The following is a 25,156-nucleotide window of genomic DNA, read 5'->3' as shown; positions in this document are numbered from 1 at the left end:
CACATAACTATTGAGTTTTTGTACCACTCATTGGTATGATTCTTCCACATCACATATGTTAGTTAATTTTATTCTGTCTTGGGGGCGGTTGGGTTATAGATTCACATGTCTTGTGTTTATTTTCTGAATTGCTGCTTGCCTGAAGGGGATACCCATCCCTGTTTGTTTTCGCTGGCCGAGGAGTTAGTTACACCTGTTGTTACCTGACCGAGAGCCTGTAATAATTTCTGAGCAAAACCTCACTCAATACAACATCTTACAAGATGGTTTTACTACTGGCAAGGAAACCAGGGCTTAGACGGCAGCTACGGATGGTTGTGGGTGCCACTTCAGGGGACTAACTTCTCAGTTCCTGAGTGACAGCTGCGGTGAGCTTCAAGCATCCCTGAATGTGGGTGGTCTCTCTAGGTGTGTGTGTGTGTGTGTGTGTGTGTGTGTGTGTGTGTGTGTGTGTGTGTGTGTGTGTGGTATCAGCCTCCTCTATTTGGGTAATAACGCTCCCAGCCCCGCCTACAGTCTCTAGGTGTGTGTGGGGGGTATCAGCCTCCTCTATTTCAGCAATAACGCTCCCGCCTACAGTCTGTTCTTCACCCTGTGGGCTTTCAGCCTTTCAACACTTTGTCAATATTCCACATTTCGTATTTCTCTGAATTAGATATCAAACATCGCTCTGAATGGTCATTTTATGATATACGTAGTTTCTTTTGTCCTATTCATTATTTTGTCCATTTAATAAGCATTGCTGGACTTTTACTAATATGGCAAGCACCTTGGAAACAATAAGAAGCGGGGCAAAGTCCCTGCTTTTGTGAGGGCGAGGAGCCAGTAGGAAGTCGGGCAAAAGGAGAAGATGATTACTTACAGAAGATGACTCAAGAATATGATAAACATGGGCACGGTGTCCCAGGCCAGCAACCCTAGCCCTGAGGCAGCTGAGGCAGGAGGACTATGAGTTGAAGGGCAGTCTGGACTAACAGCAAGACCCTGCCTCAAAAGCCCAAACCAAGTAAGCAACATGGGAAAATCTATAAGCAGTAAAAGCGGCTTGACCAAGATGTCCTCTTGCCTGTGTGAACTGAGTCAGGGTGTGAAGTCAGGTGTCGCTGGGCTGGTGTGGCTGTTTTAGACACCCATTTCCTTTAAGAGCAGTGGTTTGTATCTTCTGCAGTATCCTCTTCCTGGGCAGCAATATGGCGCTGGTGTGCATGTGCACTCCCGTCCAGGCAGGCAAATGGAGGAAGGGGTTAAGAGGTGAAGACCGAGGACTGAGTCACTTAGCTTCGTCTCCGGGAAGCTGCCCTGAGCCACTGTGTTTGATTGTAGCATTGGCCTGAACTCAATCCCTTGGCCACACACGCAAGCACAGGATGGGTGGAAGTTCTCTATATCAACCGCTTAAAGTTGGGATTCTACAATTGAAGACAGGGGGAGGGTACTGAAGTAGACACCTGGCAGTCTGTGCTGCAGAAGGGAACCTCCAGCGTCCTGGAACCTGAGGTGTGCTTGTGGAAACTTATTTAGACTGATATAAGCACACACACTCACACTCACACGCGCACACACACACACACACGCGCGTGCACGTGCGCACACACGCACGCATGCACGCACCCACGCACGCAAAGCTATTTATTGGTCACTCCCTCCAACTCTGTCCCCTACTGCACACCACACTGAGTAGTGAATCGGTGTGGAGGCGGAGAATTCAGTTTCACATTTTAACTCCTGATTCCAACCATGGGTTAATCCACTGATGGATGGATAATTTAGTGGCAGTGTGGGGGCGCAGTAGAAATTAGGAGGAGAACTGGCTAACGGAAGTAGGTCGCTGAAGACCCATCTTGTTCCCATCCCATCTTTCTGCTTCCCAGCCCCTTTGAGGAGAGCAGCTTCCCTCCCACCATATGCTCTCCTCACTCCCACAATGCTCTCTGCTTCACCACGCCTGAACGGATGGAGTCATCTGACCATAGACACTGCAGACCAGATGCTCTCTTTCTCTCCCTTAAATCTTTTTCTGATTTATGTAAATTGATTCTTTAAAAGTTTTCTCCATGGCTGTTTCAGAAAGAAGGTTTCTCCTTGGCAGAGACGGGATCAACCAAATATAGTTCCAGTTTGTCTTCAGTGCTTCAGGTGTGATTGACATTAATGTAGTTTTGGAATGTAAGATAATCTTAAATAAGCCAAGAAGCCAAACAGTTCAGAGCATCCTTGTGTCCTCTCAGTAGCCTATGAGTTTCCTCGGTGTCAGCAAAGCGTCGTGTCTCCTGACTTCCCTCCCCTTCTAGAGTATTGAATGCAGTTGGCTATAAAAACATGTGCACAGTGCTCACCCAGGGCTTTCAACTGAGGCCAAAAGCAACCAGAGAGGGGAAAGGGGAACTTGAATTAGTGAGAAGCTGTGTGTGTGTGTGCGTGTGCACGCGCGTGTGTGCATGCACGTGCACATTTGCACATGCGCGTGTGGAGGCCAGAGGTAAACTTTGTGTGGCGTGCCTCAGGCCCCTTCCACCTGGCTCCTCTCATTAGCTGGCAGAGTAGGCTGGGCTCACTGTGTTGTTAAAATTCTGAGTCCCTACACACTGCCAGTGAGCCCAGAGATCTCCCCATCCCCTCCTGCCCAGCACTGGTGTTATAAATTCCCACCTGGGCTCAGCTTTTCACCTGGGGCTGGGGTTTGAATTTATGTCTTCACGCTCGCATAGCAAGACCTTCCAAGTCCACGGCGCTCTTTCTTCTGATTGGAACAGTTGTTTCATGTATTCCAGACTAGTCTCAAGCTCCCTATCTAAGGATGACTTTGAGCTTTTTATCCTCCTGCCTCAATTTCCTGAGTGCTGGGGGATCACAGGCATATGCCACCGTGCCATGTTTTTTGGGGTGCTGTAGATCAACTAGGGCTTGGTGCACGTTAGGAAAGCATTCTACTAACTCAACCACAGCCCCACCTTCAATGGTTATCTTTTTTTAGCATAGTATTTACATCTTCACCCCATCAACAGGATGTTGTGTTTTTATCCTCTTTTACACTTGAAGAAACAGAGGCACAAAGAGGATCAAGATACTGCACTTAACTAGTGTTACAGCTAGAGCTAAAAGCAAAATGCACCTTTCTTAGCAATAAACCCAGTTTTTATTTTAAAAAACGATCTCATTGAATTACTGAGTATTAAAAAGAGGGCTGCAGTATCCCTCGATTTCACTTTTTAGAAAGGTGGCATTCTGAAAAAAAAATCACATTTTCTGTTATTTCTAATGTAGACTATCCTTACTCACTCCCAGTGGCTAGCACAGCTTACTTTAAAACAAAAAAGGAAGGAAGGGAGAGAGGGAGGAAGGAAGGTAGGAAGGAATGAGGGAGGAAAGAATGAGAAAGGAAAGGGAAAGGAAGAAAACAAAAGAAGGAAGGATAGAAAGGAAGGAAGAAAGGAAAGAAGGAAGAAAGAAAATTGGAGAGATGGCTCAGAGTTCAAGAGCACTGGCTGCTCTTCTAGAGGTCCTGAGTTTAATTCCCAGCAACCACATAGTGGTTCACAATCAACTATAATGAGATCCGGTGCCCTTTTCTGGCCTGCGGGCAGAACACTGTATAAATAAATCTTAGAGAAAAAAAGAAAAAAGAAAAAAAGGACTACAGTTCCCAGAATGCATCACGTTACATCTCGAGCCTGTTACTTTGGAACTCCAAATTCCAGAATGCAACGCTCCTCCTCCCTTAGGTTCTCAGGGGTCGTCGAGACTACAGTTCCCAGCATGCAGCACCGCCGCCCTTTGATTTTGGCGCCCCGATGGAACCTGCTTCGGAAGGACGTCTTGGATTCCAGAGGACAATTCCTCAAGTCTCAACCACCGTGGGGAAATGTGGCTGTGAGGCAGTTCTGGCCTGCCGAGCCTGTTCAGAAGCAGCCGTGGGAAGAGGGTCTGGCGGCCGTTCAGGGCCCTGCTCAGGCAGTATTTCGGGCAGCCCCAGCTGGGTCCTCCCGGGGCCTTCCTGCCTTTGAACAGTGGTGGCGGGCGTGCACTCTGTCCCCGGCACGCTTGAGAGTAGGGGCCGCCTTCTCCATGGCCACCGCTGCGAGTGGGCCCTGCGTCGGCGGGGCGCGGGACATCCTTTGGCGCGTGAGTTAGCGCGCGGTGACGCTCACTGCCTCCCTGTGGCTGGGCGGGCAGGCTCTGGCCGTGCGGTGCGCTGGACTGGACGGGGCCTGTCTTCGGGCGGCTTAGGGATCGCGCGTGGGGACCTGACCCCCTGAGGGTTGGATGCCAGGGTGCAGCGGGAGTTAGGTTTGGGGCGTTGATCTGGAGTCTCCGAAGTGGAAGTTGGTCAGCGCGAGTGGGATGAGTGCATTGGAAATTTGGACAGGGTAGGAAAGATGTAGCGCAAAATGTTAGCGATTCGAGCCGCTACGTGATAAGTGCCTTGATCCCTTGGGTTGCGAAATGGCAAGCGGTGCCCGGTGTTAAAAGATTGTGGTGTGGCCACAGCAGACGCTGGGGTTGGGAAGAACCTAGCCGAGCGTAAATCCCTGGTCTAGGATTACTCCTGCATTGATTCTATGTATGGGCGCAAAGAGAATAAAAGTAAAGATTGTTTTTTGAATAGTGTTTCTACCTGCATGTACTCTAATCCTCTCAGGCTGAAGATAAAAAATGTCTGGGTCTGTTTGTTAACTACCCGTTACCACTAGTCACACTAAGTCCTGTAGAATTTATTCTTTTTTTTCTCTTATTCCGTGTACATGTGTGTGTGTTAGTGAGCACGTGTGTGCACTCAGAACAAGAAAGAAGATGATTTCACTTTAAATACACTTGCTGTTTCACTTGATTCTGGATGCAATGCCAGCATCGGTTCCCTGACAATACAGGGTTCTGTAGTGGCATGTGACAATACGGATAGCGGCAACCGTCGGCTTTATATGTAACTGCGTGGACTATGATTTGGATGTAAATAGTGGTTAACGCTAGTGGCCTATATAAAAAGGCAGGATTTGCATAGCTAAGTGAATGTAACTGACTTGAGGAGTTCTGTTCAATTTTAGGTTTTGGGTTGGAGGATAGTTAGAAGTATCATTTGGTCCGTGTTGCTTCTACCCGTCTGTACCACAGCCTTTATAATCTTCAGCAGCATTGATTTATTCCATCCTATACAGTGGCTGTCAGGTAAGTGGTAATTTCCAGTTACTGTCTGGATATTGACAAAGTCAAAACATTCACTGAGATAAGATAAAGGCACTGCCTGTATAACATAAGCTGCCATTTTGTTTATAAAAATCAGGAAGTGTGTTAGAGATTTTTGTGATGACAGAACAGAAAGATCATTAGAAGATTACATAAACAGCTAGTGTACACCTCTAGGCCCAGTGCTACTTAGGAGGCAGAGGTGGTACCATCTGAGTTCAAGGCCAGCCTGGGACATACAGTGAGAAAAAGAAAAAGACACCACACAAATAAAAACTGTCCTTTTGTCTTTTCCTTTAAAAATGTATTTTTTGTTTTTTACGTATAAATATTTTGCCTGTTATGGATCCTCTGAAGCTATAGTTGCAGATGGTTGTGAGCCACATTGTGGGTCTTGGGAACTGAACCCAGGTCCTTGAAAGAGCAGCAAGCCATTTCTCCAGCCCCATTTCCCCTTTTTTTTACTTTTGACAAATTTGTTGATTCTTATCTTTTAAAGAATAAGAGTACTGTCCCTGTCATCTATTTACATTTGTAGATAGAAGCTGACCTATATTCTTAAAAAAAAAAAGTCTAAACTAGGTTAGGGGCACTTTTTGTGTTTTTTTGTTTGTTTGTTTTTTGAGACAGGGTTTCTCTGTGTAACAGTCCTGGCTGTCCTGGAGCTCACTTTGTAGACCAGGCTGGCCTTGAACTTACAGAGATCCACCTGCCTCTGCCTCCTGAGTGCAGGAATTAAGGCATGCACCATCACCACCTAGCTAGTGGCACATTCTTTTTTTATTAATTTATCTATTTATTTTGTTTTTTTGAGACAGGGTTTCTCCCTGGCTTTGGAGGTTGTCCTGGAACTAGCTCTGTAGACCAGGCTGGTCTTGAACTCACAGAGATCTGTCTGCCTCTGCCTTCCTAGTGCTGGGATTAAAGTGTGCGCCACCAACACCTGGCTTAGTGGCACATTCTTGTAGCCCAACTCTTAGGAGGGTGTAGCAGGAGGTACTGGAGTTCCAGGCAGCCTGGGATACATACAGAGACAACATTTCAACAGCAGTAAGTAAAAAGCAGAAGCTGTCTAAGATAACAGAGGCCACGAAGAATGGCAGGGAAGACTTAGGAAAAGTCTGCTGAGGAAGAAAAGATGGAAGCAGGCGGAAATGTTGGAATCTTGGGATGTAAAAGAAAAGTGTACGTTCAGGAGCTGGAAAGGTGGCTGAGTGGGTAAGGTGCCTGCTGCTCAAGCGGGAGGGCCTAAGTTAGGTTCCAGCCCACACACAAAGCCAGGTGTGTGACATGCATCGTGACCCGCGTTGTCTAGCCAGCTGGTGAGAGACCTCCGGCCAAAACATAAGATGAGAGCAACAGAGGAAGAAACCTAGTGTCAACCTCCGGCCTTCACAGATGCACGCATGAGCAAGCACACTCACACAAACATAATTTAAAACCATCAGTGAGCTCATTGAGGTGGAGCTATTGGCTTTATCAGTTGTAGCCACTGCTGTGTGCCAGGCCCTCAGTACCTTAGGTATATTACCTCTTTGCTATAATGTCACATAATGAGGTATTGTTGTATGTGGTTTGTAAATATAAACCTAAGATTCAGGTTAAAATGATCTGTTCAGCATCCAGCTGGTAAGTGTCTGAAGTATGTCTTCAAATTTATTTTCCCGCAGTGGCATAATAATAGATAATTTTTTAAAAAATTTAAGCTAGGCAGTGATGGTGCATGCACGCCTTTAATCCCAGCACTTGAGAGGCAGAGACAGACGTGGATCTCTGTGAGTTCCAGGCCAGCCTGGTCTACAGAGTTACTGCCAGGACTGTTTCACACAGAAACCCTATTGTGGGGAGAAGAAAAAAAAAGAAACTGCCAGTAATCAAGGAGTTAGAATGTTGTATTGTTTGGCCTTTGGAAGCATTGCTGCTAATTGATAGAGTCATGCTTTTGTTGATGTGTCTTTGCTAAGTCAACAGGACTGATGAAATTAACCCATAAGCAGTACAGAGATGGCAGCTAATTAATTGTGGAGGCTTAGGAACTACTGCAATTAATTTTGGTCTCTGAATTCTACTTTGAAAAATAATTGCTTTCATTATTAAGTGAGTCTGTTCAGCTAACATGCCCGTGTTACTTTTGTTCATATTTTTAGATAGTAACACACATAGTTTAAACTTGGAAGCATGTTGGTTGTTGAGTTGCTCTGAAATGTGAGTGTTTTGGTTTTCATGGGGACATCACTGGTTTTTGTTATTTAGACCAGCCCTTTAGATGACTTTTAAATTATACCATTTCCCTGTTACTTTGACTTTAGCTATAGGCACTAATTGCATTACTAAGTAGAGTTTAAAAATACTGTTTACATTTTGAAAGAAACTTGGTATGTTGCTATGGTAGCTTACACATGATGAAATGTTTGCATATGGTTGTATTTTCTGTTACTAACATCTGTGTTATTTAAAAGAAATTCTAATACCATTTTCCAGTACCCAGAACAAAGTCTAAAAAACTCACTTTGGAGTTTCTGTGTTGATGTCCTATTGTCAGCAGTATAAAAAAAAAGAAGAAAGAAAGAAAAGAAAACGCAGACTTTTTAAAAGTTAGAACTACAGTTGTAGGATCTGCTGAGAAGGCTCAGTGGTTAAGGGTACTTTCTGTGCAATCATGGGGCCCAGGATTGGATCCCAATACTCACAGACGAAACCAGGTGTCCCACAGATGCCTATAACTTCAGCTCCGAGGGACCCAATGTCCTTTCCGCCATGTGGTGTATACACAGATACATATATATTCACTCAGACATTTGTACACACGCATAAATTTAAAAACGCTAGTTGTATTTCGAACTTGTGTTGTATACAGTGTGCTGACACAATTGTGAGACTGAATAGGCTTCACTAATTATTTCTCTTGTGTTTTAGACTCTTTCAATGACTTATGTGGCTCTCATGTAATCTTCTACTTTCTGCTGCTGTCGGTGGTAATTATAATAATAAGTGTTTTCAATGTGGAATTCTATACAGGTAGGTCTCTAATTTGTTTATTTATTGTTTTTTTTTTTGAGACAGGATTTTTCTGTATTGCTTTGGAGGCTGTCTTGGAACTTGCTCTGTAGACCAGACTGGCCTCGAACACACGAGAGATCCGCCTGCCTCTATCTCTTGAGTGCTGGGATTAAAGGCGTGTACCACCACTGCCCAGCGACATTTCCAAATTTTAATATTTTTAAAAGTTTGGGCATCAGGGGTGTGGAACCTGCTTACAGTCCTAGCACTAACTAGGTTTGAAGGAGGGTCACCACAATTTCAAGGCCAGTTTTGGCCTTGTAGTGAGTTAGATAGTTAGCCTAGGTTAGATGGCTAGACGTTGTCTCAAATCAACAAAAATAATGTATTCTACCCAGGGCAGAATTTCAAAAATGTGTGCATAGTCATATTCTGTTATTCCTTCAGTGTGGTACTTACTATTATTTTGATGTTTCTCTTCTGAAGATACATTTAGACTTTTTATGGTAGACATTCTATGGTCTTCTTACAGAAGTAGGGTATACAGACTAGTCAGTCATAAAGACGGAGTGGAATAGTGACGTCAGGAGCTGCAGGCCACTGGGTAAGGGTTGTCGGGAGGATGGAAGGGTCGGGAGGTGGTGCTGGGCTGCTTGCAGCAGTGTGGATGTCCTCATGTCTCAGCACTGTGCATTTAAGAAGTGCACATTTTATTTTATATTTTACCACAGTGAAAAAAAGTAACTCTATTAGTAGTTCACAGCTGTTGTTAAAGCTGTGAGTTAGCAAATGAATTATGAAATAATTCCTTGTAGGGTAGGGTCCAAATCTGGGCTGACCTCAAATTTGTAATCCTCTGCCTCTGCCTGGATACTGAGATTGCAAGCATATGTCACTGACTTTGTGAGGTTCCCCCCCAAATAGCAAAGTGTAAGGTTTTATAATATTTAGCTTTTAAAAATTGGGCCTTGCCTTGGAAGAATTATTCCTTTCTTGCCTTTTCAGACTCCTGAGTTTGTCACTTAAGGTTTTTCTGATTATTTGTTTGTTTTATGACATCTTTCCTCTCCTTTTAGCTTTTTAGTATTAAAAAAAGTTCCATGTTTTTAAATTTTTTTTAATTTAAAAAATTTAAAATTTTTATTTATTTATTTTTTGTTTTTTTGAGACAGGGTTTCTCTGGGTAGCTTTGGAGGCTGCCCTGGAACTTGCTCTGTAGACCAGGCTGGCCTCGAACTCAGAGATCCGCCTGCCTCTGCCTCCCGAGTGCTGGGATTAAAGGTGTGTGCCACCAATGCCCGGCCCACTTTTTTTTTTTTAAGTGTGTAAAACTTTAAGTCCTGACTGGATATTATAACGTATTGTATTTCTTTGCTTTTGTAGCACTTTCTTGTGGGTGGGTCTCTGTCCTAACCCTGCTCAGGGCTCCTTGACTTGTGCCCTGTGTTCTTTCCCTCTACCGTGCTCCTGGGCCATCTTCTATATGTAGATAGGCCAGGTGAGGGCGCTCAAGTTAGTATGTTTTATTTTATTTTTGGTGGTGCTTTGAGACCAGATTTCTCTCTGTAGCCCCAGCTGTTCTGGAGCTTGCTCTGCAGACCAAGCTGGCTTCAAACTCAGAGATCTGCCTGCCTCTGCCTCCTGAGTGCTGGAATCAGAGGCGTTTTTAAAACCTCACTGGTCATGTTGGCTTGTATGTGTGTACTGTGTACCAAGTATGGTGCACCCCCTGCTTGCTCCAGAGCATCTGTGAAGTGTATTTGCTGATAGGCATGAGGGAGTGCAGGGGCCACCTTTGACCCAGCGTGGGGCAGCCTAGAGGAGCTGATGGCTGAACCATCTGTATTAAGCAGATGAAGAAGAGATTTTCAGAGAAGAAATCATTTCCTAGGGAGGAGATGGGGATTGAAAGAATATTGAATGACATGGCAGGGTTTGTTCCATGAGGAAGTCCAATACATAGTTGGCTGTCAGGGCAGTGTTAGTGGGAAGAGGAGGCGATGGCAGCGTCCTCCCTAAAATGCCAAGTGCTTGAGCCTCCCTTCCCGCTTCATTTCTTGTCCATGTGGCATCTCTTTTCTTCGTGTGTGCCAAAAGAAGATTATTGCATGTCTGTGTCAGGCAGCCTAGACATAAATATTCTTTACTCTATTCCCACAGTTGTGTGTGTGAAATACCTGTATAGAAAGAAGTTCGTATACAGGCTTAGTGAGTAAAGGAGAGGGCTAGCTCTAACCTCCACATGGGTCTCCCTACAAATAAATTACCTGTAATAACCGTACAAGTATTTAATATTCATTATTGTGATCTTTGCCTTTGTGGCTTATTTTCACAGATGGACTCTAGTGAGTTTCAAATGCTGAAATAAAGGCAATTCGGAGCTGTTTTGTTTCTTGTTTTTTTCCAGACAGGGTTTCTCTGTGGCTTTGGAGCTTGTCCTAGCACTCGCTCTGTAGACCAGGCTGGCCTCAAACTCACAGAGATCCACCTGCCTCTGCCTCCTGAGTGCTGGGATTAAAGGCGTGAGCCACCACGCCTGGCCATTATTTCAGGTTTTTAAAGCTAGAGTTGCTCTAGGAGGTTTCTGTGTGGATTCCTGTTGATGGGGTGTTTGTAGTGAGGGCTGTCGGCTCCTCCAGCGTCGGGTGCGGTTATGAAGCCTGGTGCTGTGCTTTCTTACAGTTGTGCCCTCCATCCCCGGCTCCCGGCTGGCCCTGCTAGGCAGGGTCCTTCACCCTCAGCAGCTCATGCACTCCTTCATACATGCCGCGATGGGGATGGTAGTGGCATGGTGTGCGGCCATCATCACCAAGGGCCAGTACGGTTTTCTCGTGGTTCCCTGTGCTGGAACCAAGAGGTAAAGTAAATGTTTGTCTTTTCCTTCTTTCTAGAAGCCATGTTAACCTACCAAGTCAAAGGAGAGCTGTGGAGATCAGTAATACAGCACTTTGCTTTCCTGGCTTTCACAGAAGTTCCTGTTTCTATGTGTTAAGTGTTAGTGATACTTTATGTTCAAGGAAATTAACAAAATTTTAAAGATATTTGTATATGGAAGGCGCTGTGTAACAAGTGCTGTTAGGTTTCTGGAAGTGATTCAGGGAAAGTCTTAACTGCTTGAGAGTTGAGAATGACAGGCAGATACAGGTATAATAGAGAAAAGGAAAGAAGATTCTCGTCAGTCAGGTATGGTGCTCCCTAATTTAGAGGCCAGTGCTCTCCAGGTCTGGTATCTTTCCAGGAACTTAAAGACAGCGTTCAGAGGTCCTGAGTGGGGTGTCAGTTAGAGACATGAGTAGCACAGAGCTCCATTAGGTACCTGCAGGTTATTTGTCCTTGTTCAGATGAAGTCAGCTTGCCTTGTAAGCAGCATGACTATTGTACACATTCTTACCTCAGATTTCCAAGGAAACAGCAATAGTAAGGATCTTGTGCGTCAGGTAAAAATGCTTTGTTAATCTTTTGCTCCTGTTTACCTAAAGTGAGTCATTTTGTTAGAACTGGGGCATTTCTTAAGTGATTAACTTGGAATTTTGTCTTCTGGCAAGTAGCCTTAAAACAATGATAATGTGTTTTTGACTGTTGAATTAATAGCTTGATTTTTCTCCTCAGCTTAGATAACCCTGCTGCCCAAACCTGCATGAATGAATATCATCTGTTTTTCCTACTGGCTGGGGCATTCATGGGCTATAGCTATAGTCTTCTTTATTTCATTAACAACATGAATTATCTTCCGTTTCCCATTATACAGGTAAGATATAATTTGAGCTTTTCTTTAGCTATAATATTAACATTGCCATATCTATACAAATGGCTAACCTCATCTGATTAGGTCAAGATGTGATCAGGAAACTGGAATTTGATTATAGGTGGTAAAATCTCCTGACTGCCAAGTTTAGGTCCCATGAGAGTGCAGTAGTGCAGGTGTCTAATCTTTGTTCTCCTGAGAACCTCCCGAAACTCAGAGGGCAGTTAGCCTGGGGGTATGGGGTGAAGAACAGCACACAGAGATTGTCCTCTCCCTCCACAGACTCCCCCCCACCTCCCCCTCTCCCTCTCTCGCACATTCTTTCATACTGCAGTCTTCAAAAGGCAATTTAGAAGACATTTGTGCCCTTGACACTTCAGTGTGTTGAGAGGCAAAAGTACTTGGGATACAAATCTGATGATCTGCACTCAGTCTCTGGATCCCACAGTGGACCAACTCTCAAAATTGTTCTCTCACCTCCAGTTGTGAGTTTTGATATGTCAGCTTGTGGACAATCAGACACACACACACACACACACACATATACACACACACGCACGCACGTTAAAAATAAAAAAACAAAACTCCAACTAATCTAGGAGGAATAAAGCCTGGAAGTGAGCCATGTGTTTCTGCTATTTCTGCTTGTGTTGTGTACTTCATCTCTGCTCTGGCTGTGAGGCCTGGGCACTGGAACAAACTTTAGAATCAGTTCCCTCCCGCTGACTCCCACACTGGTGGAAAAGAAGCCAGTGTAGTAAAGCAGTCATGTGTGGTGATGAGAATTTTGTCCATGGGGACTGCATGCGAGGGTTCTCCCAGCTAGTGTGTCACATGTCCATTGCATTGGCGAGCATGAGCTCTGGTGGGAATACATATGTGAGATCATGTCCCTCAAAGGATCTGATCCTCACCTTCCTGCAGTCCCGTGAAAAAAAACTTCCTGCTTAGGAACTCTTTAGACTTGTGAAGAAGAATTTGCAAGTTAGATGCACCCACATTATCTTGAAAAATTTCATACAGGAATACCTTGTTGTGTATTACCTCAAGTCCAGACATAACACATAAAGAGAATGGAAAAAAATAGTGACGGAGAGAAAATAAGACACTTTTGCTGGACCTCTGGGTGAAATTGACCGTCACTTAACATCACAGATGTGCAATGAACATAGGAGCTAATAGTTGACAATGGTGATAAATTATTGTTTCTACCATACAATAACAAATTTTAGTACTTTTTAAATAATCCTTTTGATAAAATTTTGAATTCTTGAATCTCAAAAGTTTATTCTAAAATGATAAACTTTTACTTCAGATTAGCTTTATAAGAATATATATATATATAGTTTCACTGAGTAGCCCAGGCTAGTCCTGAGCTCTGGCTCTTCCTACCTCAGCTTCCCAAGTGATAGTGACAGGCATGTGCTATCTTACCTAGCTTTAAAATCTTAACATTTGGTCACAGTGTATATATGGGACATCCCTTGCAGCTACAAGTGTGTAGCCGTCTGCCTGGGTGGGCACTGTTCTTTGAGGGTGCTAAGACAGCGGAGTGGGAGGTGTGTGTGTGTGTGTGTGTGTGTGTGTGTGTGTGTGTGTGTGTGTGTGTGTGTGTGTGTATCTGATTGTCCACAAGCTGACATGTCAAAACTCACAACTGGAGTTGACTTGATGGATCTGGGTGCCCGGAGCCCTTGTTTCTGTTGTGATAAGTTTGCCTCCTTGAAAGACTGGGGAAGGAGCACACTGGCTCAGGCTTTTCACTGTCTGGGAGCATTGCTCGTGCACGGGGTGTGTGATCTTGTCTTGCGCATTTTAAGTTGGTGAATAAAGCAAGGTGAGCTGGTAGGAAACAAATAAATGTGAGAAGATAGGACCATTGCTTTCTTTCTCAGTAGTCATTTACTTGATATTGTCAGTATTTTTACTTCTGATCTTAGTTATAGAGTGTAAAAATTATAAACTGTTTAAACATCAGAATAGTTTGTCTTTTTGTATAATTGTGGATCTTCAAGTTCTAAGTTACATTTTTATTTCTGTGTGTGTGTGTGCTTGCGCGTGTGTGCGTGTGTAACTTGTACCATCCAAGTCTCATGTGGGCTAGAGCTCCAATTATCAGACTTGGCAGCAAGCAGCTGATCCACTGCCCCATCTCATAGGCTCCCAGTTTACAGTTTGTTTTGTTCAGGTTTAATTCTTTTTGTTGGTGGGGATTGACCCAACCCTCACAAATGCTAGGCAAGCTCCTATACCATCTAAACTGCAACCTTGGTTCTTAATGATTGTGTTTCATCTTCTGCCTCTGTTGATAGTGTTCATCCCAGAATGATACTGAATGTGTCGTTTGACTTTGTTCTTGTTGTTTTCCACAGCAGTATAAATTTCTGCGCTTCAGGAGATCTCTCCTCCTACTAGTTAAACATAGCTGTGTGGAATCCCTGTTCATGGTCAGAAATTTCTGCATTGTGTATTATTTTTTTGGTAAGAATTTCTTCCTTCTAATTTAGTATATTAGCTCATCGTGTAGAAAAAGTCAGTTGCAAAGCTAATTTTTATTGAATTAGTATTTTTTTCATAGTTGTACTTACCAGTTATGGTAATTTCTATTAAAGGGAATGTGATATGTGCATGCAAAATACTCTTTAAACAGAGAGCTCTCTTGTGTTGCCACATAAAATAAACTGTGAGTTGTTATGTTTACCTTAGAAAACCAGGTGCTGCACAAGTCAGCCCTAACAGAACAGTGGCTGTGGAGGCTGAAAGCTGGGAGAGGGGAGGAGCTATTCACGGGCAAGTGCTCAGTCATACATAGTGAGGCAGTTCTAGATCTGTTTGCACAGTAGTCAGCAGACGGCTCTGTGCTGCACAGTTAAAGATAGTGAGCATGCCAAAGTCAGGACAGCTTGCAGGAGTTGGTTCTCCTGCCATGTGGTTCTGGTGGTGAGCTCTTACCTGCTGGGCCATCTTAGCAGCTCAGAAGCAGTACAACCACATATTTTGCTCTGTGTGAGTGGGAGGCAGGGATGAGTGACTGCTCACCTGTGGACTTGAGATGGGCTGATAGAATTGGTCACAGTCCATGGTGTGCATCTGTTAGCCACATGTATTGTGTACGGAGAGTTGGAAGTTCTGCGGATAGTAGAGTCCATCACAGTTGACTTGCCGCTTTGTTTTTAGTGTCTGTGGTGATTGAGACCTGTATGCCACAGAATTGTACCATGGAAGGACTTCCAGTATTTAGAAATTACCTGTTTTTCATCTCCATTCCTAATCCCAGCATTTTAACTGAGGTCTCCCTGTGTACTAGAACCTTGTAAGGCTAAAGAAGAGTTGTTATACCAAAAAAAAAAAAAAAGAAGAAGAGTTGTTATTTTTAACTTCTCACATTCCTATCTTGGTATTGTTCTCCTCAGGACATATTCCCAAAGCTTGGATTAGCACTGCTATGGACCTTCACATAGACGAGTAAGCCAAGTCTAATTTTATTTGTTTCCTTTTAAATTTTGCTACTTTCTAGATGCTTTGTTTAGGTTTATCCTTTAATTATTAATTGGAATAAGATCCGTCAGAAGACAGGTGGTGCTTAGTGACAAGAAGGTACCGACTCAAGTCCTGTCCTGTTTGTAGCCAAACTCCACACTACTGCTCACACGCCTTCGCCACTGTGGAAGCAGGTGAAGGCGAGGCTCGTCTTGATGCCATGTCCTTCCTGGCTTCCCCCCATTCTCTTCAGAACTAACATCTCAGCTCCTCCTACTGAATTAAGTTTGAGTGTTCAGTAGCATATTCTGTGCGCCCTTGGGTTTATGCACTTCCCTTTAATCCCCTAAAGATGTGGAAGGTATGAATCTTTTCAATGTATGCTTGAAAATTAAATCATTAATAAACCACTAGGAGCCGGGCGCTGGTGGCACACGCCTTTAATCCCAGCACTCAGGAGGCAGAGGCAGGCGGATCTCTGTGAGTTCGAGGCCGGGCTGGTCCGACAGCCTCCAAAACAATACAGAGAAACCCTGTCTCGTAAAACCAAAAAAAGAAAAAAAAATAAACCACTAAAATTTCTGAATCATACACCTCTATGAACACAGTGAAAGGCTCCTGCCCGTTGTATCTATGATTTATTAAAAAACAAATACACTTTTTTTTTTAGCAAGGTAGTGGTGGCACATGCCCAACACTTTGGAGGCAAAGGCAGGCAGAGCTCTGTGAATTCAAGGCTAGCCTAATATACAGAGCGAGTACCATGTATTTACACAGGCATATGGTTCTCAGAGGAAAAAATACCACATTTAGTTTTCAATACATGTGGCTTCCATTGTTTAAGAATATGGCACTCAGCTGGGCGTTGGTGGCGAACGCCTTTAATCCCAGCACTTGGGAGGCAGAGGCAGGCGGATCTCTGTGAATTCGAGGCCAGCCTGGTCTACAGAGTGAGTTCCAGGACAGCCTCCAGAGCCACCGAGAAACCCTGTCTCGAAAAACCAAAAAAAAGAAAAAAAAAAAAAAAAGAATATGGCACTCAGCTTAAATCCCAGCACTCTGGAATTGAGACAGGCAGATAGATCTCTCTGAATTTGAAGCTAGCCTGTGTACATAGTAAGTTTTAGTCCAGCCAAGGGCTAGTTACAGGATAGCCTTCAAAGCCACAGAGAAACCCTGTCTTGAAAAAACCAAAAAAAAAGAAAGAAAGAAAAAAGAAAAACCACAAACAAATAAATAAATGAGTAAATACAATTTTTCTCATAGAATCTTTTACATTTATATATTTAATGTGTGTATTGAGGCCATCAGAGACATCTTGTGGGAGTTCCCTCCTTCCACTAAGTGCTCTCCTTTTACCACGTGGTCCTGGGGATGGAACTCAGGTGCTAGACTTGGTAACAATGCCTGTACCCACTGAACCCTCTCTCTCTCTCTCTCTCTCTCTCTCTCTCTCTCTCTCTCTCTCTCTCTCTCTCTCTCTCTCTCTCTCTCTCAGAACTTTTAATGGCATAGTGATGGTTTAATCATTAAGTACATTTTGAAAAGATTTACACACTAGTAACATACGATTATTTTCACTTTGCCTATGAGGCAGCCACGATTAAAGGTTCATCTGAGCTTGGTAGGGTTGCATTCCTGTGATCCCAGGACTAACGAGGCTGAGGCAGGAGGATCATGAGTTTGAGGCCAGATTAGGCTATACAGGGAGATCTTCTTTCAAGTAAGCAGAGACCGTAAAGGGTTTAACCTGTCGTTGATATATAAAATTGGTTTTCTCCAATGTGTGTCCTTTTAATTTTTAGTTACTTGACTGTGAAACTTGTATCATGTGTTTAGAGAGTTGAGATTTTGACATTTCTAGATGTTTTGGAGGTATTATAGATTTCAAATTTTTAAAAATAATTTAAGATTATTTATTTATTTATATTTTATGTATGAGTGCTCTGCATGCCTGAAGAGGGCATCAGGTCCTCTTATAAATGGTTGTGAGCCACCATGTGGGTATTAGGAATTGAACTCAGGACTTATGGAAGAGTTTAGTTTTGTCCTCTGCTTAGTTACTAGATGAGAAACCAAATGCATAGGACATTCATTCAGTTATCCTACCTTGTAAACTGGGTCAAGTGAAAGAGGAAAACAGTACTTGATAGAAATTTAAGTTTTTGTTCTTTTGCTCAAAACATACCTTGTAATATTAGGTCAAATGCCTAATATTCTTCCTTCATGCAAGTCAGTATTTGCTTAGAGGCTAAGCATAGTTCTGTCATATATTGACCTTCCCCACGACTACCAAGCAGTGTATAAGATCTTCTTATAAGCTGGTTTAAATCTTGTGTCTGAAGAGTTCTGTGGATAAGGAAAATGAAGACAGGCATAGGGCTTGGATATAGGTAGTGATTTACCTAACAGCGGTGTGTAGATGGCAGTCAGATTCAAAACCTGCTTTGTGATTGTAGAATTTATAGCAGTACAAACTAAATTTCTCAACGATTTGTAGGATGTGAGCTCTTAGCTTCATAACATTCTAGTAGTTCCTAAAATCATTTGAAAAGCAGAAAAAGCCCTGAAACTGTACATATGGCACACGCATGGAGCTGATGTCTGATCCAGAAGTCCTAATTTTTTGAGACTGTGGTAGCCTTGAACTTCAGATTCTCTTGCCATACCCTGCCCCCTAGTCATGTTTTAATGGGTTTAAAGAATTAAGCCACGAATTACCAATAATAAGCTTCCACCTGTCCTAAGTAGTTAGGCTTATAAACATGGCTCTGACTTCCACAGTAAATGATACTGCAGATTTAGAACTCCAGGGACCTGCAAGGCCAGTTCCTGCCAGCAGTTTCCCTATGACTCCCCAACATCCCTCTGAGGAACTGTTAGGGAAAGAGCTCTAGAAGGGTACCAGCAAACAGGGTGTTCTTAGTATGGAGTGCTTGTCTTTGCTGTGGGAATTAATGATACTTCCTGTTTTCATAGGCAGGCCCACAGGCCTCTTGACACAATAGGTGGCCTCCTGAATGTCTCATTACTCTACCATGTTTGGCTGTGTGGTGTCTTCCTCTTGATGACTTGGTACATCTCATGGATACTCTTCAAAATCTATGCCACAGAGGTTAGTATTTGGGGTTTTTTGTTAATACTATTGCGTTTCAGAGTATGGAAAGTTGTGCTTTCAGAAGGTCACTGCTCAAAGCCGTGTTACTTAGTTGGTTTTCAGTTATATCATTCACTCTGTATTTCTAAGGAACACAGTTGGTGCTCCCAACTGTATTTGCTATGCTTTGCCTAGAGCCTGGCTTTCTTCCTGGGTTTTTGAGTATGAGGTAGGCCTAGATTTCAAGTTAATTTTATATGCTGTTGAAATAGATACTATCAACATTTAAATATATGGTTATATAAGATTTGCTTTTTGAAGAAAGTCTTGATTTATTAAGAAATTCTAAAAATTGAATTAACCTGAAATTCTCATAAAAATTTTTTTAAAAAAAGATTTATTTTATGTATGTGGGTATTTTGCCTGCATTCATCTGTATGTGCACCACATACATGTCTATTGCTATGGATCCCTTGGAACTGAAGTTGCAACAGTTGTGAGCTGCCACATGGGGGCTGGGAATTGAACCCAGGTCTTCTAGAGGAGCAGCCAGTACTCCCAACCTCTGAGCCATTTCTCCAGCTCCACAAAAAATTTTGCTTTAAATTAACTTATTTTTATTTCATGTGTATTGGTGTTTTGCCTGTTTGTGTGTCTGTGTGAGGGTGTTGGATCCCCTGGAATTGGAGTTACCAGGTGTGAGCAGCCATGTGGGTGCTGGGAATTGAACTCAGGTCTTCTGGAAGAGTGTTCAGTTCTCTTAACCACTGAGCCATCTCTCTAGTCCTACAAAAATATTTTTAAGTGAAGAATTGCATTAAAAAAAATCATCTAGATGTGTTTGTCATACAAAAAAAGTGTTCTATTTGATCTACCATCTCTGTTGTAATTTTCAGTGGCTTCACAGGATTTTTTGTTCCTGGAATTTATTTCTGTTAATAGATGTCAGTTTGAGCCAGGTGCTGGTGGCGTAGGCTTTTCATCCCAGCACTTGGGAGGCAAAGGCAGGCGGATCTCTCTGGTCTACAAAGCTACACAGAGAAACTCTGTCTTTGGGGGGGAGGCAAAAAGATGTCAGTTTGATAAAATGGGGACAGTGACACTTAAGAAAATATAGTTATTTTTACTTAAAACTTTTATGCATGTGAGTGTTTTGTCTGCATGGATATCTGTACTCATGAGTGCAATGTGGCTGGAAGAGCAGCCAATGCTTTTAACTGCTGAGCCATCTCTCAGCCCCCACAGTAACATTTTTTTAAACAGTACTTTTGCAAGGAGCATGGAAGAAGTTGATTTGATTGTATTTGTCTCTCTATAATCTCAGTCAGTGCTCACTGATTATAGCAAGGTCATGAAAAGAATTCCTTTCACATTCTTTGTATCTGATTGTATCCAACAGGCTTATGTGTTCCCTGTTCAGCCGCCATTTGCCGAGGAATCGGATGAATGCCTCCCGAAAGTCCTAAACAGCAATCCTCCTCTCATCATAAAGGTACCAGAAGTGTGCAGCTTACAGTCAGTACCTTAGCCTTATATACAGAGTTAGAGGTAATAGTCAGCACAGCTAGGCATTTAGATAGACTTTTTGAGGACCTAGAACAGGGGTTCTCAACCTGTGGGTCAAATGACCCTTTCCTAGAGATTGCCTAGGGCCATTGGAAAACACATGTATTCGTGTTATGATTCATAACAGCAAAATTACAGTTATGAAGTAGCAATAAAAAATTTTATGGTTGGAGGTCACCAAACATGAGGAACCGCGTGTTAAAGGGCTGATGCATTAGGAAGATTGAGAGCCACTGGCCTAGAATATTCTAGTACTTGTACTGTAAAAATGACCTACTAATGACATTTAAAAAAAAATCTTTGTTTGACGTGATTAAATACAAAAGTAAAGTACCCTGTGTATGCACTAGCTATGTACTTATGTTCTTGGATGGCTTTGAACTCCTAGATGTATCCTGTACTCCTGTTTCAGCTTCCTGAGTAATAGAGACCACCAACCTGCACTGCCACACTCAGCCGAGCTAGCTAACTTTTCATAAAATTTGTACAGTTCTCTCAAGCATAAAATGTAGTGGTAGTCAACTAAATACATAATCTTCACAAAATATTCCTGGCAATAACCCAGTAATACTGGTGAATTTTTACATTGCTGGATCTAGACACACTTTTATTCATGCAATCTTTGTAGTCTCAAAGATAGTGTGCTTAGTTGTATTTTGACATATGAATTACTGATCATTCTAAAATTACAATCATAAAAATTAAAGAAGTTTACAAATCAAACTAAATGAGAAAAATTGTTTTGATTGAAATTTCAATTTGAGATTTTAAAGAAAATCTAAATATAACGGGATATAGCTTATCCTGCTAAAAGATCATAGTGCCTTTTTGAGACGGGATCAGGCTATGTAAGCTAGGTTGGACTTGACTTTCCAATTGTCCTGCCTAAGCCACCTTCTAAGTGCTAAGACCCAGGCATGTACCAACATGCCCAGCTAGCGTATTACTTTAAAAGTAGTTAAGAGAAAACGGTTGGAATTAGCTACTCATTTGACTACTTACTAAATCTTTATTAGTAGGCATGTGTCGGGTACTGCTGGTTGCATTGGGTAGAATGATGACTTAGATATAGCATAGCCTAATGGAAAAGGCAGACACGTAACACTGCTAAGTTTATACTGGCAAGTGTATTGGTGCCACTTATTCCCTTTGGTTCCAATACTAGGCAGCTTCTCAGAAGCAAAAATGCTTTGGAGTACTACAGTAAAGAGGCTTGCCAGGGAGAATGTAGATTTTTTAGTAAAATGCCAATAGCTGTGTGTTTTATGTGTTCGGTGCTGCCTTTGTGTATCTAGGTGAGTAAGATAATGCCCTCATTCTTGTGGGCCTCACAGGGGCAGAAGAAGCAACAGGCAGAAGTGTCACAGCTGAGAGCTGTGGGTGTGTGGCAGGGAGGACAGAAAGTTCCAGAAGCAAGCCGTATTGGAGTTTTCCATTCCAGAGCTATAAAAATGCAGAGCTCTGTAGTTTTTGTGTGTAGCTGGGGCTTATAGTGTATAGGGAGGTAGAGGCAGGAATTACAGAGATCCAGAATAGAAGGTTGTGGTTCTGAAATACTGCTTTTTTGTAAAAAAAAGTTCATCTGATTTCTCTTTAGATATGTAATGAGTCTAGTTCTTGTGCATGATTTTTTGTTGAAGCTTTAACAGTCTTTCTTTTTCCCTTTTAGTATTTGGCCTTACAGGACCTGATGTTGCTTTCTCAATATTCTCCTTCTCGAAGACAAGAAGTTTTTAGCCTCAGCCAACCAGGTATTGCTGAGAGTAGTAGATTTAATTTGGCACACATATGCGTGCGTGCGTGCGTGCGTTCATACAGGTGCTCAAGAAGCTACAAACTTTTGGAAGAGAGGTGTATTTCTTCCACACCACACATCCTGAGTCCTTAGATGAAGAATGGACTGACTCTTACATGACTTAAGTATTACTCTGGGTAGAATTTATGTCACCAGGAAAAGCATTTATTTATTTTTGGATATTCATTTCTTTCAACTTCTTAAATCCTGAACCTGAAGAACTTATGTACTAATTGTTTTAGCAGCCAGGAATCTTAGGAACTGGGTGGCTTCATTCCTATATGGCAGTCAGGACTGGAGTAAGGGTTCCTTTTTTTGGCTCCATGAACAGAGCTCTCTGCTCCTGCTAGATTACTCTACCTCTCTTATAAGAAAAGGTAGGCAGACACTGGATCTGATAGTGGCTGAGGGTGCCCTTGGCCTGCCTGACTCTACTATGCTTGCTTGCCAGGCAGCTCAAGACTGACTTTGCCAGGGAAGTAGTCCAGCCCCAGCCCCAGCCCCAGCCCCAGCCTCAGTCTCAGTGGGAAAGAGCCTGGGTGACCTTTCATCTGCTTTCTAATTAGCTCTCTATTATTTTGCTAAGCTCATCAATTCCCAGATTGTAAAAGGATCATATGTAGCTAAATGTGATATGGAAATGAAGCCGAGTTATATAAAAGTCTAATTGATCCAAGCTGCTCCCTTTAGTGGTGAGGAATCCAGAGCTGGTGCTGTAGAGGACAAGCATCAGCAGTGCTTTTTTCCAGTCACACGTGGACTCATCTTCTGCACGTTGTTTTCCAGAGATTCAAGCAGCTGGCAAAATAGTGTGTGCCCTTCCAGAGAACTTCTGTTCTGGCACATGTGATTAAAATTTAATTAGAATATTGTGCAGTTCCTAGTTGTTCTGTGTTACCAATACAGCACATCAGTCTACTGACGGGACTCTCGTGTGTGCTTGCTGGGTGGGATGGTCCTTTTTCATGTGTAAGAGTAATCCACGGGATGGGACCAGTGATATGAGATGGGAGAAGTTTACAGTGGCTTCTGCTGTTCTTAACATGTAATGGAGCATACGCAGTCTTTACATGATAACTCGGTAGACAAAGGTCTTGGAAAATCAAAGACAGATGAGAAGAGATTTTTATTTTTTTAAAGAATGAGAATTATTAGTTCATGTTAAGTAATACAATGGCACATATGTAAACTCTCTGAGTATGAAGAATTAAGTTGTAGAGTCTGGGTCTGTTTCTTTTTGGTATGTGGTTGATTTGGTTTTTGGTTGGGTTTTTTTGGCCTCCATTTTTAATATAATTTTTAAAAATATCATTATCAAAGAGCCAAGTCAGTCCTAGAGATATAATAGCAAATACAGATTCTCTGTCACTTTTTTTTTGTTTTGTTTTTTAAATAATTTTCAACACAGTTCTTCTTGTGGTCCAGGGATTAGCTCTATAGGCCAAGCTGGCCTTCAACTCTGAGATCCATCTGCCACGCCACCACACCCGGTGTAAATACTGGCTCTTAGACAGTCTCTCCTTTTATCTATGGGACATGTTCCAAGGTTCCCAGTGGTGCCTGAAACCATGGGTGGTGCTGAGCCCTCTGTGCCTGTGCTTTCCGATGTGATAAAATCTTTAAATTAAGCACCATAAAGGATGAACAGCAATAAGAAGAAAATAGAACAACTAAAATAATGTACTATGATGAAATTGATACTCTTGTGCTGTGGTGCCATTATACAATAAACCAGGGGTTTTTGAACACAGTATTTTGATACTGTGACAGTCAGTCTGATAACCTAGATGACTACTTAGTGACAGCCTAGCAGGTAGTGTATATATAGCATGAATACGTCGGGTGTGAGGTGGGTTAATGTCCCAGGCAGTCAGTTATTGTGGAATGGCACTAGATTAGATAATGCTATTCAGAATAGCTGATTTAAAACTTAACAGTTATTTTTGAGGTTTTGTGTTTGCTATTTTTGGATGGTGGTTGCCTGGGGAAAGACAGAGTACAACTGTGGATGAGGAGGAACTGCTATAAATGAAAATGTAAGAAAGCACTGGGAGCACCTAGTGTAGCAGCTACTGAAGCATCATTATGCATTCTGTCTCTCATTGTTTTAGTTCATTCTCCACAGACTAAGCAGTCTTCAGCATGGCTAATGAAGTAACTCTGGTTTTTGAGAAAAACATGGCCTAGTGCTTGGCTTAATTTTGGCAACCAGTTTGGCAGGTTTTTAAGGGTAAAGTCAAAATTTTTATTTGCAGACTTTTGAGCAAATTGATTCAGCCAAGAAGTTCTTAAATTGCTGTGTACTAGATGTTGTGAGTAACAATAACAGCTTAACTGAGAAAAGTGGGTCCTGGAGCAAAAGCTTTGTATAGAGGATACAGGATTTTTTACATTTTAAAAGCTGTTGTTTGTCTATCCTAGGTGGACATCCCCATAATTGGACTGCCATTTCGAGGGAGTGTTTGAGTCTTTTAAATGATATGACTCAGAAACTGGTTCTCTACCAAGAAGCTGCTGCTACAAATGGGAGGATGTCTTCGTCATACTCAGTGGAACCCAAGAAATTGAATCCTCCAGGTGACTCCTAGTTCTAAATGAGAGGGGGGAAACATCTGTTTCCTAGAGAAGTGACAGTGGTTGATCCCTGGTTATTTGCATGTGTGAGGTGATGTTTAGGTGAGATTGACTCAAAGTGACAATACCAGACAGATATCATATTAAACCAAGACAGGCAGTCCTTAGTTATCATTGTAGATTGAGAAGCAGCAAATCATTGAACATTAAAAGGTACATTTTTTTTTCATTTTCCAGTTAATAAAATGATACAGCCTGTTGTGGCTCATGCCTTTAATCCTAGCACTCAAGGGCTGAGGCAGGTGGTTCTCAGTGAGTTCAACGCTAGCCTGGTTTCCAGAGTGAGTTCCAGGACACCCAGAAGTACCACAATAAAACCCTGTCTTGAAGTCATGTGATAAAAGTTTAGCACTTTCAATGTTTTTCTTTCTTTTTTCTTTTTTGAGACAGGGTCTCACTGTCACTGTGTATCCCTGGCTGGTCTGGAACTCACTTTGTAGACCAGGCTGGCCTTGAATTCACAGAGATCTGCCTGCCTCTGCTTCCCAAATGCTGGATCAATGTTTAATGTTTTATTGCAGTTTTATCTACTAAAGCAAAATCCTAATGCAGTGTATTTGTCTGCTTTGTGCCAGATTGTTGAGAAAGTTCCTCTGACTGTGTAGCATACTACAACTGAATTGGTTGTACAAGCTGTCTTTTTGTTATTTTTTCTGCT

The 25,156-nt window shown here is 42.5% G+C and overlaps 1 protein-coding gene across 1 annotated transcript in view; it reads left to right on the top strand.

Moving 5' to 3' along the window:
• Positions 1–3,722: 3,722 nt before the first annotated feature.
• Ndc1 (NDC1 transmembrane nucleoporin) overlaps positions 3,723–25,156 on the top strand; it is a 44,863-nt gene continuing 23,429 nt past the window's right edge. Inside the window, exons 1-11 of the mRNA XM_005072154.4 lie at positions 3,723–4,122; positions 5,043–5,163; positions 8,098–8,199; positions 10,864–11,038; positions 11,791–11,929; positions 14,299–14,407; positions 15,340–15,391; positions 18,386–18,521; positions 19,903–19,995; positions 21,739–21,820; positions 24,286–24,441. Coding sequence (XP_005072211.2) covers positions 3,757–4,122; positions 5,043–5,163; positions 8,098–8,199; positions 10,864–11,038; positions 11,791–11,929; positions 14,299–14,407; positions 15,340–15,391; positions 18,386–18,521; positions 19,903–19,995; positions 21,739–21,820; positions 24,286–24,441 — 1,531 coding nt within the window. The 5' untranslated portion in view covers positions 3,723–3,756. The remainder of the gene's footprint in view (positions 4,123–5,042; positions 5,164–8,097; positions 8,200–10,863; positions 11,039–11,790; positions 11,930–14,298; positions 14,408–15,339; positions 15,392–18,385; positions 18,522–19,902; positions 19,996–21,738; positions 21,821–24,285; positions 24,442–25,156) is intronic.

The sequence above is a fragment of the Mesocricetus auratus genome, unplaced genomic scaffold (genome assembly GCF_017639785.1).
Source record: "Mesocricetus auratus isolate SY011 unplaced genomic scaffold, BCM_Maur_2.0 Super-Scaffold_100014, whole genome shotgun sequence".
Classification (NCBI taxonomy): domain Eukaryota; kingdom Metazoa; phylum Chordata; class Mammalia; order Rodentia; family Cricetidae; genus Mesocricetus; species Mesocricetus auratus.
This window is presented reverse-complemented; position numbering and strand designations above follow the sequence as displayed.